General features: G+C 41.5%; 1 protein-coding gene across 1 annotated transcript in view; it reads left to right on the top strand.

The window, feature by feature from the left end:
• Slc17a6 (solute carrier family 17 member 6) overlaps window positions 1-13,086 on the top strand; it is a 42,105-nt gene that overhangs the window by 18,033 nt on the left and 10,986 nt on the right. Inside the window, exons 4-7 of the mRNA XM_005357851.2 lie at window positions 4,565-4,679; window positions 5,672-5,759; window positions 6,865-6,951; window positions 10,315-10,457. Coding sequence (XP_005357908.1) covers window positions 4,565-4,679; window positions 5,672-5,759; window positions 6,865-6,951; window positions 10,315-10,457 — 433 coding nt within the window. The remainder of the gene's footprint in view (window positions 1-4,564; window positions 4,680-5,671; window positions 5,760-6,864; window positions 6,952-10,314; window positions 10,458-13,086) is intronic.

The raw sequence follows: 13,086 nt of genomic DNA, 5'->3' as shown, positions 1-13,086 counted from the left end.
CTTCTTCTTCTTCTTCTTCTTCTTCTTCTTCTTCTTCTTCTTCTTCTTCTTCTTCTTCTTCCACCTCCTCCTCCTCCCCCTCCTCCTCCTCCTCCTTCTTCTTCTAAAAATTCTGTTTGTTTATTTGTGGGGGAGTGTGCCATGGTGCACATCTGAAAATCAGAACACGACTTGGGAAAGTTAGTTCTGTCCTCCCGCCATGTGAGTCTCAGGAGTCAGAGACAGGTCATCAGTCTTGGCAGCAAGAGTCTTTACCTTCTGGTCCATCTCTGTGGCCCTAGGAGTAGCTTTTTTAATGTCATTGTCAATGGATTAAAATGAGACTCTAGAGCCGATTTACACATTATAGTTTACTGGCTCATACTGGTGGATACATTCTTGTGTGCCAGGCACCTGACTGTCATCCAGAGCAACCTTAGGAGCTATGTCCACCCACTGGCTCCACATTCGCCTTCTATAAGCTGATTCTCCTTAAATGCTTAGGATGCACTCTACTGTGTCCGTTGTGTATAATCAAAAATCTGTACCACTGAGCCTGGTTGACATCCCTGTTTTGAAGATACTGAATGAAGCACAGAACCATGCACAAGCTGCTTTAGGTTCATCTCTTCGTGACAATGGCAAAGGTGACCTTTGAACCCAGGCCCTGTAGGTCTGGGTTGAAGCCAACCATCTTTAACCATGGCACGATGCTAATATTCTTATTTTAATTATAGCATGGTTCCTTTTTGTTTATTAAACAGTGATTGTTGAGAACATATTAATTTTGTAAACAAATGGATATTGCTATGAGTCTCCACGCACGTACCCCATGTGCTTTGATGCTATCCAGCTTCCTCCTACCCTCTGTCTTCTGTTGCTCCATTGTTCTTCCTCCTCACAGTTTCTTCCTTGCTATGCTATCAACTCTTTCATACAGTTTATTTTTATTTTGTCTTAGTTCTTTGAGAATTTTGTACAGTGCACTTTAATCATATTTTTCCCCTTCCCCTAACTTCTTCCCAGATGCATCTCTTCTTCCACCAAAAGAGAGCCAGCTTTGTGTTCTCTTTTCTCCCCAACCCACCCAGTCCAACTTGTGCTATTCATATACCAGCAGGTATACAGCCTTGCAAGGTGAGGGCTGCTTGTTCATCCCAGCCACCTGGCTAGCTTAGCCCTGAAATAACCACACAGAAACTGTGTTAATTAAATCACTGCCTGGCCCATTAGCTCTAAGTTCTTATTGGATAACTCTTACATCTTAGTTTAACCCATTTCTATTAATCTGTATATCACCATGTGGCTTACTGGGGAAAATTCCCAGCATCTGTCTCTGGCAGATCCATGGCATCTCTCCAACCCCACCCTTCTTTCTCTCAGTATTCAGTTCTGTCTTCTCTGCCTACCTGAGCTCTGCCCTATCAACAGGCCCAAAGCAGTTTCCTTATTAACCAATGAAAGCAACACAACGACAGAAGGACCTTCTACACCACCCTAGAGTGTAGTCAATCAAGCAAGGGCTACATCTTTAAAGAATAATCATACATAATTTACTATGTATTGTGCATGTGCTATGCCTTAGCAGATGCTGTCTGAGAACTGCATGATTTGGCATTATCATCCTACAAACAGACAACACACCCACACAAATAAAAAATGGCTTCAGCACTAGGCAACATAATCAAACAGTAGATAGTCCATCTTTGACTAAAATACCACTATAGGACACATGGCTAGACCAGAAAACAGGGCATCATTGAAGATGGCCGAACATGTGGTACATGGTACAGTGTATTAGGGACCCAAGAATAACAGATCAGATGATGACTGAAGAGGATTGAAAAACATGGATAGGACAGGAGGCTTATATGTATGATTGTTCAAAATACAACCACTTCTAATTCTGAGCATTTGTGATTCATTCCTTCCTATTGCAATTTCTGCCTTTGTTGTATTCATGTCCAAGACGTGGACAGAGGCTTTTCTTTGAAAGCTTAGCTTCCTGGTCACCCTCAGTAGAATATGATTTCCCTTGTATTTCTGTTAGACTTTGTTAATTACTGCTTCCAGGTTCCTTGTTTTTCTCTTTCCTTCTTCTGGTACACTCTGAGCCTTCTTCAGGCCTCTTGATTGTCAGTAATAACCTTATCAAAAGAGCCAGGGCCGAGGTTCACTTCACAGTCTCATTACTTTCTGTTTCCTTTGCCAGTTTTTCTGAGGCATTTTCCCTATTTGAGAAATGAGGGGAGGAAAAGAAAGTCTAACTCAGGCAGTCCGTTCTTCAGAAGATTAGCTGAAATCAGAGTTAGAGGCAGTATAGCAAGTGCTCTGAGAATCTTCCTCCCCTGTCTGAATACAATACATGCCTCTATATCCAGCCAAGCAAGGGTTTGAAGCAGTGTACACAGGTACACTGTGAGTGGAAAAGCATCATCAGCCCTGGCAGAGTGACAAGAGGAAGCACAAAGGCTTTCCACACAGGGTAAGACTCCTGCTGCTCCAAAATGCAATTACTTTGATACTCAGTTGCCTAACAATTGTCTAAAATTAAATAAGATCCTAATCTCATTTACCTTCAAAACGTTTGATACACTTCACTCCTAATAAGTTAGAATAAAGTTAGTGTTGTTCCAGAAACAATGATAATGTTTAGAATGACAGGTGGGGGGAATTCCTAACTTAGAAGCATTCAGAGATTGTTGTGTGATTATAGAAGCAGAAACAGTCTAGGATATAAAAAGACTCTGTAGTAAAGGACACCTACAAGGAATGATGTGCGTGAATTAATACCTGTGTGGATGTGACCTTTAGTGGTTGTGGAGTTAAATCTTAGCATGATTAAGATTGTGGTTGGCATTCAACAAATAGTTTATAACTGATTCCACTTTGGGGCTGATTTTGTTGCCTGTATGATATCTGATAGTTGCTGCAGACATTGTCTGTTGGGATTGGGAGGGAGAATGCCATTGGTATCTACTGGGTCAAGTTCAAGGATGGAATTAATCATCAGTTCATGCATAAGCCACCGTTCAATAACTGAGGATTATCCCTCCAGAATGTCAGTAGTCCTGAACTCGAGATTCCAAACTAAGGAGAGGTATAAGAATTCACCTCTTTCCAACTAATTTATGGACAGTACCATTTTAAAACTCTTCGCAGCAGAGAGAAGGTCATGGCAAGAAGTTATGCTCACAGAAAGCAAATTCAATCCAGATTATCCCAACATAGCTACAAGAAAGCAAATGAATAGTTCAATTCTATCTGAACAAACCAGATAGAATTGTTTACAGCCGCCCAGCCCAAAGTGCAGCATACTGTATCATCTTTGACTCCAAATGGAACATGCCGTGACTGAGGCAAGAGGGGGCCGAGTGTTTGCATGAGGCGGGTTAACCTATCTATCTCCAGTGAGGAGGAAAGGAAGGCAGATGTGGTTACAGGTTTTTAAGAAAATTATCAAGCATAGGTTCAAACTTGTCCCTCTGAACGGAGTTGACAGTGGCAAGGCTGGGGCAGACTGAGGAGCCACTGGCAGTGGCACCAGGATTTATCACTACGGCTTGTACTGGCTTTTGGGGAACCTGTTCTCTTTAGACGGATACCTTGCTCAGCCTAGATATAGTAGGGAGGGCCAAAGCAATGTGCCTAATGGTCTCTGAGCAGCAGATGGGGGTGGGATAAGGGGGAGGTAAGTGAAAGGAATGGGAGGAGGGGAGGCAGTAGAAACTTGAATTGGTATGTATAATAAAAAAGATAGTTTGTTTTCTTTAAAAAAAAGAAAAGAAAAAAGTAAAATTATCTGTCTTGATGTTTGACTTTAACTGAATACATCTCTGAATATTGAATACATCTCTGGAAAAATTGTAGCATCAACGAGGCAACCAAGTCAGACTGAACCAAAAGATTCAAGTGTGACTTGGTGACACTGGGTTAGAGCCTTGGGAAAAGTGTGCTTCTCAAACTTCTCTGCAAGGGGTCAGTTCTGGCATTCTCACTGATGTGTTTTACCTCTTAGTGAGAAAAGTACAGAATCTTTATAAGTGATTAAGTTAAACGAGAATTTTAGTTCCAAAAGAAAAAAAAACTTTAACAATTTTATATCCGATTTTTTCTTTTTTTAAATTGATTTTTATTTAGCTCTACATTTTTCTCTGCTCCCTTTTCTTCAGTTATTGTGGATATATGATTCTGTGGGTGTACTTCAGACAAAATCTGCTCACTTCTGTATCCCACAATGAAGAAAAAGAGGAAGAAAAAATAAGAAAATTGACACTGGTACATTAAGGAAGATAAGCACCTGCTGTGAGATCCAACCTTGTGATGTCTGGAGCATTAAACTAAGATTGCTTTTGGCCCATTCTTGTGTTTGTTTGTTTGTTCGTTTATTTGTTTGCACATCAAATAATGTGTAACTTTAAGGTAATTCAAGGATCCATCTATGACAGCTAGGCAATCTACATAAGAATTATTTTCTTCTGTTAGGAGAACATCTACTTTTTTCTTAACCACTTGAGTTGACCCAAGGAGTCTTGGGCTGTCCAAGTCTTGCTGAGTCCCATGTCTTCCCATCTCTGTTTTCCAGGGTCTTTGGGGCTGCAATACTGCTCACCTCGACCCTCAATATGTTGATCCCGTCGGCAGCCAGAGTGCATTATGGATGTGTCATCTTTGTTAGGATATTGCAAGGGCTTGTGGAGGTAGGAACTACAGGGTGGCATCATTTCACTTTTGTCTCCATGGATAAAGAGATGCTAACTGAAATGTACAATGTTAAAATAAAAAATGAGGAATGGGAATGTAAGGGGATCAATCTATTTGGGGTTCATGCCCAAGGCTCTATACATGCATGCTGAACAGACAAGCGCCCCCCCACCACCAATGAACTATATCCCTAGGACTTGAAAGCATTTTTTGAAAAATTAATTTTTAAATTATGTTTTGATTATGTGTAGGTGTGCATGTCTGCATGTGAGCATGTACACATGAGGGCAGGTACCAGAGGAGGCCAGAGGCATTGGATCCTCTTGAGCTGGAGTCAGAGACTGTTGTGGATGGAAGCTTGGGTTCAACTTAACTGCCAAGTCATCCCTCCAGTCTCCTTGAGAATTTTATCCTGTGTCCATTTTCCTTTAATACACTGATGTGTTTGTTTAGCATATTCTTAGTCATGTAACTATACAATCGGTTCTTGATGAAGTATCCTGAAGACTTTGAAGGAACGTCTTTAAAAAACCCAAGTTTGACCTATAAACTGCCCCTTCTCTACATGGAATGTGATAGAAGTAGATAATTATATAAACATCAAGAGGATCATTCTTTCTTTCAAAATGGAAATATAAAATATGATAGAATCCAAATTATAGAAGGCCAGTTATTGTTAGTGTCAATTTCTAGATAGCTGAACTCCTATTTAGGGTCCTGGTGTTTGGGGACAACTCAATGCAGTGCCTCACAAAAGGTGTCCAAATTTCACAAGATAAGAAAATTAGGATGAGAAAAGCCTGATAGATGAGGGCATCTGAAGAGGCTGTGTGCAGTCATGGTCTGGGCAAAAATGTCTCAGATGGAATTTCATGGGTTCAGTAGGAGCCTGTTGGTACCATCTGATTAGAATCAGGCTCTGGGGAGGGGATGTATAATTTCCAGTGCCCCTGTATCCTAAGTGGACATATTTGTTTTCCCACCACAGGGTGTCACCTATCCAGCCTGTCATGGGATATGGAGCAAATGGGCCCCTCCTTTGGAAAGGAGTAGGTTGGCTACCACCTCCTTTTGTGGTGAGCATTGCATACTTGTGGTGGGTTAACAGTTAGGGAATGGATAATGAGTTAAAGTTTGATAAAGTATCTGGGTTTTGACAATTATTTTAATTCTGTAATTCTCACTGCCATCTTTAAACGAGCTTTTAATTGTGCTTTGTATTATTTTAGAAGTTGGACCATTTTCAAATTGGTACATGAATTGGTAGTTTCATTCCTATTTGTTTACTTTTTACTTTTGAGATAGCTATGTAGAACTGACTGGCCTAGAACTCCCTGTGTAGACCAGGCTGGCTTTGAACTCACAGAGATATGCCTACCACTGCCTCCTGAGTGCTGAGGTGGAAGGCCTGGCCATCTTAAAAGATTTTTTTTTTGAGTACCGGATAGTTAGGCAAGAAAATTTTCATTTCTAAACCAAGAAACAATAGAAGCTCACTTTAAAATGCAGAGCTACTGTAAATAACCCACCCATAATAAACTATCAGCAATGTTATTACCTGTAAATGCTGAATTTGTACACATTAAGGCATGGACTTTAAAATATTCTAGCTTCTGTCTCTATCTGAGATACTATTTTCACAATCATTTTTGATAAGTTTTGAAGTAAAAGTAGAAAACACTATGCAAAGATAAAACTGCATGGCTATGTACAAGACAATACATGCCTTTCTAAAAAGATTTATTAATTTTTTTCTGATGTCGGAATATTTGTCTGCATGTATGCAAGTGCACCTGGTGTCTAGTGCCCTCAGAGGCCAGAAAAGAATACCACATCCCCTGATACTGGAGATATGGCTGGTGGCCAGTCACTGTGTGGGTTCTGGGAACAGAGCACAGGTCCTCTGCAAGAGCAATGAGTGCTTTTAATCACCTCTCCATTCCACATCGGGCTACAGCTCTCTAAATTTGCTATGTCCTAGCTACCTAGGTGTGATCCAAGGTGAGGTCCTGTGATTTTGTGTAAGGATGCATAGGGTGAATACGTATTTGCTGGGGTATAGTGCATGTGTGTGTGCATTCATGGATGACATTGTTGGATGTGTTTATGTGAGCCAATCCTGGCACATGCAAGGAGAAAACTTGTATTGCTCTCCCTTATTTTCCTTCTCTTCCCCTCTAGGTTCCTATGCTGGAGCAGTCATTGCAATGCCCTTAGCGGGTATCCTCGTGCAGTACACCGGATGGTCTTCGGTATTTTATGTGTATGGTATGTTACATGTGTTTACAATAGAGTTATGTGTAGGCTAAGATGAACTTGATTGCTTACAATGCCCAATTTATTTATTTTCTCATCTTAAATACTCTTTATGTTCTGAAGAGAGAAAAGAAAGCTTTTACCTGTTACTTTCCCGCCATCGCTGTATCTTTTGCTAAAGAGCAATAATGTTGTTAACTAAGAGTCTGATATGATATTAAGTAATGTGCTTTTGATTGTGAGGGGGAAAAAGAGGCTCCTGCTCAGAAACTGCTGAGGGTTAAGGTGTAGTGTGTTTCATTTGTATTTTAATAAATAGAGCTTGCCTGAAGATCATGGAATAAAACAACCACACTGGTCAGCTTTACAGACCAGGCAGTGTGACACACACCTTTAATTCCAATAGCCACACTAGTTGCCATAGAAACCGGGTGGTACATGCTTTTAGTCCCAGTGGTACATTTTTTAATCCCAGCCCTAAAGGGGAATATAAGACAGGAGGACACAGCTCACACTCTCAATCTCATTCTAAGATTGCTGGAGGCAGAATCGCCATTTTTTGGACTGAGGTTGAGATAAGAACCAATGGCTGCTTTGCTTTTCTTACCTGTGGGTTGAACCCCAACTTCTGTCTCTGAGTTTTATTAACCGTGCTACTATTGTTTTTTGGCCACTTTCTTGATTCTGCCTCCTCAGGGTGAATGGGTGTGTGCGGCAGGAAGATGGAGGTCCTGCTAATTCATCAATCAGTTTTGATACAATGTCAATAATAACCATTCACGGAAAAAGAAATTAAATCCATTGAATTCCCACACTGAAATTAAGATATCCTACTGAAGATGTACTAGTAAGAAGCTGAAGGCTTTCCAGATTGCCCTGGAGGTTCTCGTTCCAAGGTGTCTAATACCGTCTTTGGGTGTGGGCACAAGGATCTGAAAGACTAAACACATGGTGCTGTAGAGCGGTGTCTGGCTGCCTCTGAGTTTGGGCACAACCACTTGTTCTTATGTTGAAATAGTCTCAAAATGGCAAATGCATCTTCTCAGAGAATGCTGACAGACAGTGCTTTATCATGAGGGGTCGGCCTTTGGGTAAGGAAGATGTGGGTAATTGATAGATTTTTTTGGATCTGTGAATGCTCTGTAGTGTAAACCATTTATGTCCCCCTTTCTTTCTCTCTCTCTCTCTCTCTCTCTCTCGCTCTCTCTCTCTCTCTCTCGTGTGTATGAGTGCACACACATGTGTGTGTATGTGTATCATACGTATGCCAAGGCGTGCGTATGGAGGACAAAAATCTATTTGTTTGGAGTCAGTTTTCTCCTTCCACCACGTGAATTCTGGGACTGGAACTCAGCTGTGTTAGAGAAGTTGTCGTCATCTGTTGGGCCATCCCTCTGGGCCCCTAGAGAGAACTTTTCCATTAGGTTTTCACAAGGGTCTGTGACTCAACACAGTTTGTACTTCGTATGGCTACTTGCTACCCTGATTTGGCTTAGTTTATGACTTACTTGAAGATATTTTGGGACTCTAAAGTCATAGACACATCTCAAATGTTAGTTGTTTCTTAATGTTGAAAGGAAGTTTTCTAAAGAGAGAAAGAAAGGGCATGGGGTTGAGTGAGTGGGAAGGTGGGGAAGATATGGGAGGAGTCGGGTGAGTGGAAACTATGATCAAAAAATGGAAGGAACATATTGCAAAAAAAGAAATGTGAATTCAAGCATGCCATTGTGTCTCCTTAAATCTCATTTAATATTTACCATTGATTATGAATCAAAGAATAAGCATTAGATATTTGAAAAATCATACAAAGCATGCTAGCTTGCTGTCTATGACAGAAACTGGATCTTGAATAAAACATTCTGTTTTTGCTTTAAATATTAATGTGGTAATATTTGGACAGTAGAGTAAATGGAAGAAGTTAAGAGCTACAAAAACCCCAAGTGGCTCAGGACACAGGACATGAATCTGGTTCTGGCCCATGGTAGTGATGAAGAGAGTGACACCCAGCATGTGTTTGATAAGTTCAACTAGTGAGCATAACGTGCAGTTCCAGGCATACTAGACAGACACATCAGAGGAACTCAATGCATGAGTGTCAAGGTATGGAATGCTCAGCTAGTAGGTGCTCAGTGTGTGATGCCCACTGCCCTTTGAGGTGTAAACAACATCTCCTTTTTTGTGTGAGTGCCAAAACTGGGCCTTGTAGTACACCCTGAAATCCCAGCACTTAGGACACTGGGGCAAGAGGATTCTGACTTAGAGGTCAGGCTACAGCATAAAGCAGCATGACCCTGATTCACAAAACTAAAACCTTTTTCATTTTATAGTGGATGTCTGGAGTGGTCTGTTCTTCAAGGATTTATGCAATCAACGAATGACACAGTTGAGATTTTAGACTAGGAAAATCATGCCGTAGCAACTGCATCTATCAGAGATTCACACAACATCTGCCTCAAATCACATTTATTTCCATGTTCAGAAATTAAAGGGAAGAGAGAACACCAGAAGCTATGGACAGCATTAAGGAAGATGTCTTAGAGACTAAGCAGAGAAGCAAGAAGTAATAGTGAGCTCAAGAGCCTTCAGATTGGCACCCAAGGGACAAGGCGGAGAGGCTGAAAGAAAAATGCATGGCCCATAGTGTGGAATGCAGGATAAATCACTTGGAATTCCTCCTCCTGTTAATGCTTACAGATTTGTAGTGTACAGCAAGAATACACATTCATGGTGAGGGTGATAAATTAAGAACAGAATTGGAAGGGAGAGAAAATGGTTTATGACCCAGGCATGTAACCTACCAGTCCAAGAAAAAAAGTCAATGAAGTCTGAAGTAGGATACCCAGTGTATGGGCACATCATGTGAAGGGCTTCTGTATTAGTCGTGGAGGTCTATAATCATCTAATGTGGTCATTTAGGCTAGCAAACTCTTCTGTATTTTACTTCAAAACTGTGAGTAAATAAGAAAAGGATTCACCTCTCACTCTATGGGATCCTCCAAAATGAATAACTTGGTCTTGTTCCTTATTCTTCCACTGTCTGGCATTGTGTCTCGCCTGGGACAGCTCGGGAACAGAGTATGAGATGCGTGACTAAGCTCCCAACTTCTGTCATGTAGTAGCTGCTTGTGAGTACTTTGGATATCAGTACTACCTAACTAGAGACAAAGATACGAACCATGGTGCCAGGCTCTGAGAAACCTGACGTCCAGAGACAGAGGACAGGAAGCAGTAGCTAAAGTCAGTGCCCACACCAAACCAAATGATCCTCATGGAGATTACTGGGTCTCTTCAACCTTTAACTGTTAACTCTGTTTCTGAGACTGTCTTTGATCCCCTCCTTGTTAATCCTTTGTTTGTTTGTTTGTTTGTTTGCAGGAAGCTTTGGCATGGTCTGGTACATGTTCTGGCTTCTGGTGTCTTATGAGAGTCCTGCAAAGCATCCTACCATTACGGACGAAGAACGTAGGTACATAGAAGAGAGCATTGGAGAGAGCGCGAATCTGTTAGGCGCAATGGAAGTAAGCATCTCATTTTGGCGTCTATACCTAATTTTGCTGTTCACCCCACATTCCTGGCTTAACTGTGCTACAGTTCCTCTTTAAGTAAAAGCTTGGCACCAATCTCTCTCTCTCTCTCTCTCTCTCTCTCTCTCTCTCTCTCTCTCTCTCTCTCTCTCCCCCACTCCCATCCCTTCTCCATGATCTTCCAGAATGATTGCTATCTTCTTCACTTTTTTTCAAAGAAAAGCAGATGGGTTAAGTGGTTCTCTACCTGTGGGCTGTTATCCCTCTGACAAACCTCTATCTCTAAAAAATACACACATTACAGTTCGTAATGATAGCAAAATTACTGTTATGATGTAGCAATGAAAATAGTTTTATGGTTGTGGGTCACCAAAACCTGGGACCTGTAATAAGGGTCACAGCATTATGAAGGTTGAAAACCAGTGGGTTAGAGGAACAGCACAGTCTGAATTTCCACCTCCTCTACCCCATTGCCTTTTTTTCCCTTTTTTTTTTAAATTGATTTTTATTGAGCTCTACATTTTTCTCTGCTCCACTTTCTGCTTCTCCCCTCTCCGCTCCAACCCTCCCCCAAGGTCCCCATGCTCCCAATATACTCAGGAGATCTTGTCTTTTTCTACTTCCCATGTAGATCAGATCTCTGTATGTCTCTCTTAGTGTCTGCATTGTTGTTTCCGTTCTCTGGGATTGTGGTTTGTAGGCTGGTTTTCTTTGCTTTATGTTATCTTTCTTCTTACTAGGTTTCACGTGTTCCTGTCACTTCCAAAAAAAAAAATTAAAATAAGATCAAACGGAGCTAGAGCTTGTTTTCTTTTCAGAAGACATTTTTCACTTTTTTATTATTTTTTAAAAAGAAAACAAACGATCTTTTTTCATTTTACATCCCAATCCCAGTTCCTGCTCCTGCTCCTCCTTCCATCTCCTCCACCTATCCCCCCCCCACCTCCTCCATCCACTCCTCAGAGAGGGTGAGGCACATTGCTTTGTGTAAAGTCCAAGGCCCTCCCTACTATTTCTAGGCTGAGTGAGATATCCCTCTAAAGAGAATAAGTTCCAAAAAGCCAGTACAAGCAGTAGGGATAAATCTTGCAGTCACTGCTAGTAGTCTCTCAGTCTGCCCCAGTCACACAACCGTCATACACATTCGGAGGGACTAGTTTGGTCCTACGTTTTTTCCTTTCCTATCCAGCGGGAGTTGGTGAGTTCCCATTAGCTCAGGTAAACTGTTTCAGTGGGTGTACCCATCATGGTCTTGACCTCTTTGCTCATATTCTCACTCCTCCCACTCTTCATTTGGACTTTGGGAGCTCAGTCCAGTGTTACGATGCAGGTCTCTGCTTCTGTTCCCACCAGTTTCTGGATGAAGGTTCTATGATGATATTTACGATATTCATCAGTCTGACTTCAGGAGAAGGCCAGTTCGGGCCCCTGCTCCTCTATTGCTTAAGGTCTTAGCTGGGGTCATCCTTGTGGATTCCTGGGAAATTCTCTAGTGCCAGGTTTCTTGCTAGTCACATAATGGCTCCCTCAATCAAAAATATCTCTTTCCTTGCTCTCATCTGTCCTTACCCCATCTCAACTATCCAGTTCCCTCAAATTCTCCTCATCCCTTCCCTCCTTCCTCTTCTTTCCCTTCTGCCTTCCCTACTTCCCCAACACACACTTCATGCTCCCAACTTTGTCAGGAAATCTTGTCTATTTGACCTTTTCAGGTGGATCTATGTGTGATTTTCTTAGGGTTTACCTTGTTACTTAGCTTCTCTAGGATCGTAAACTATAGGCTCAATATCCTTTACTTTACAGCTACTATCCATTTATGAGTGAATCCCTGCCATGTTCATCTTTCTGGGACTGGGTTACCTCACTCAGGATTTTTTTTTCTAGTGGAGTTAGAACTTGTATTTCAAGTTTTTAAAATGTTATTGGACCAAAGTCTTCATTTGACCGAGCAGGTGGCACGGTCACAGTTGTTCTATTTGAATATTGCTAACACAGCCAACAATGGTTCTCTGACATCAGCAGCTGTACTGCCCCAGAAATGTGTGTCCAGAGAGTTCCCACGGAGAGCACTCAAAATGCCCCAGAGAGATAACTAAAAAGGGAAGAGAGAATACCGAGAATACCAGGGACAGCAGCCCAGGGTGCTTCTTAAAGGAGCCCAGAGCAATGCATGCTCAGGTGGACAGGAGAATGCTATGTATTTTTGACCAGCAGCAAGGGGATCAGCAGCCAGATCAAAAATAAATGATGCAAAAAATAAATATATTTATACAAAATTAATACTTTCCTCTTCATGCTGGGGAAATGCTTTACCATTTGAGGAATACAGTTTCAGGGAAGATAATTCTGCTATGAGCAAAGACATACTCTACCAGTAGGAATAAACATTGCTGATCTTATCCATTCCGCACACGGAGGAATCCTAATGCACACATTCCTGTCTTTGGCCATTTTTATTTATCTGTAAAGTATTTTCATCATTTGTGACATATAGGATTAAAACAAAAATACCTATCCCTTGGCGCTTACTTATCATGCTCTCACAAAGCAAGCATTACCAAAAGCTGCAGTGCTTACTCTGTGTTATTAGTACAGCTCCCTCCCCCCCCCTCTCTCTCCCTCC

The sequence above is a fragment of the Microtus ochrogaster genome, chromosome 22, assembly GCF_000317375.1.
Source record: "Microtus ochrogaster isolate Prairie Vole_2 chromosome 22, MicOch1.0, whole genome shotgun sequence".
NCBI lineage: Eukaryota > Metazoa > Chordata > Mammalia > Rodentia > Cricetidae > Microtus > Microtus ochrogaster.
Note: the sequence above shows the minus strand (reverse complement) of the source record. Positions and strands in the feature narration are given on the sequence as shown.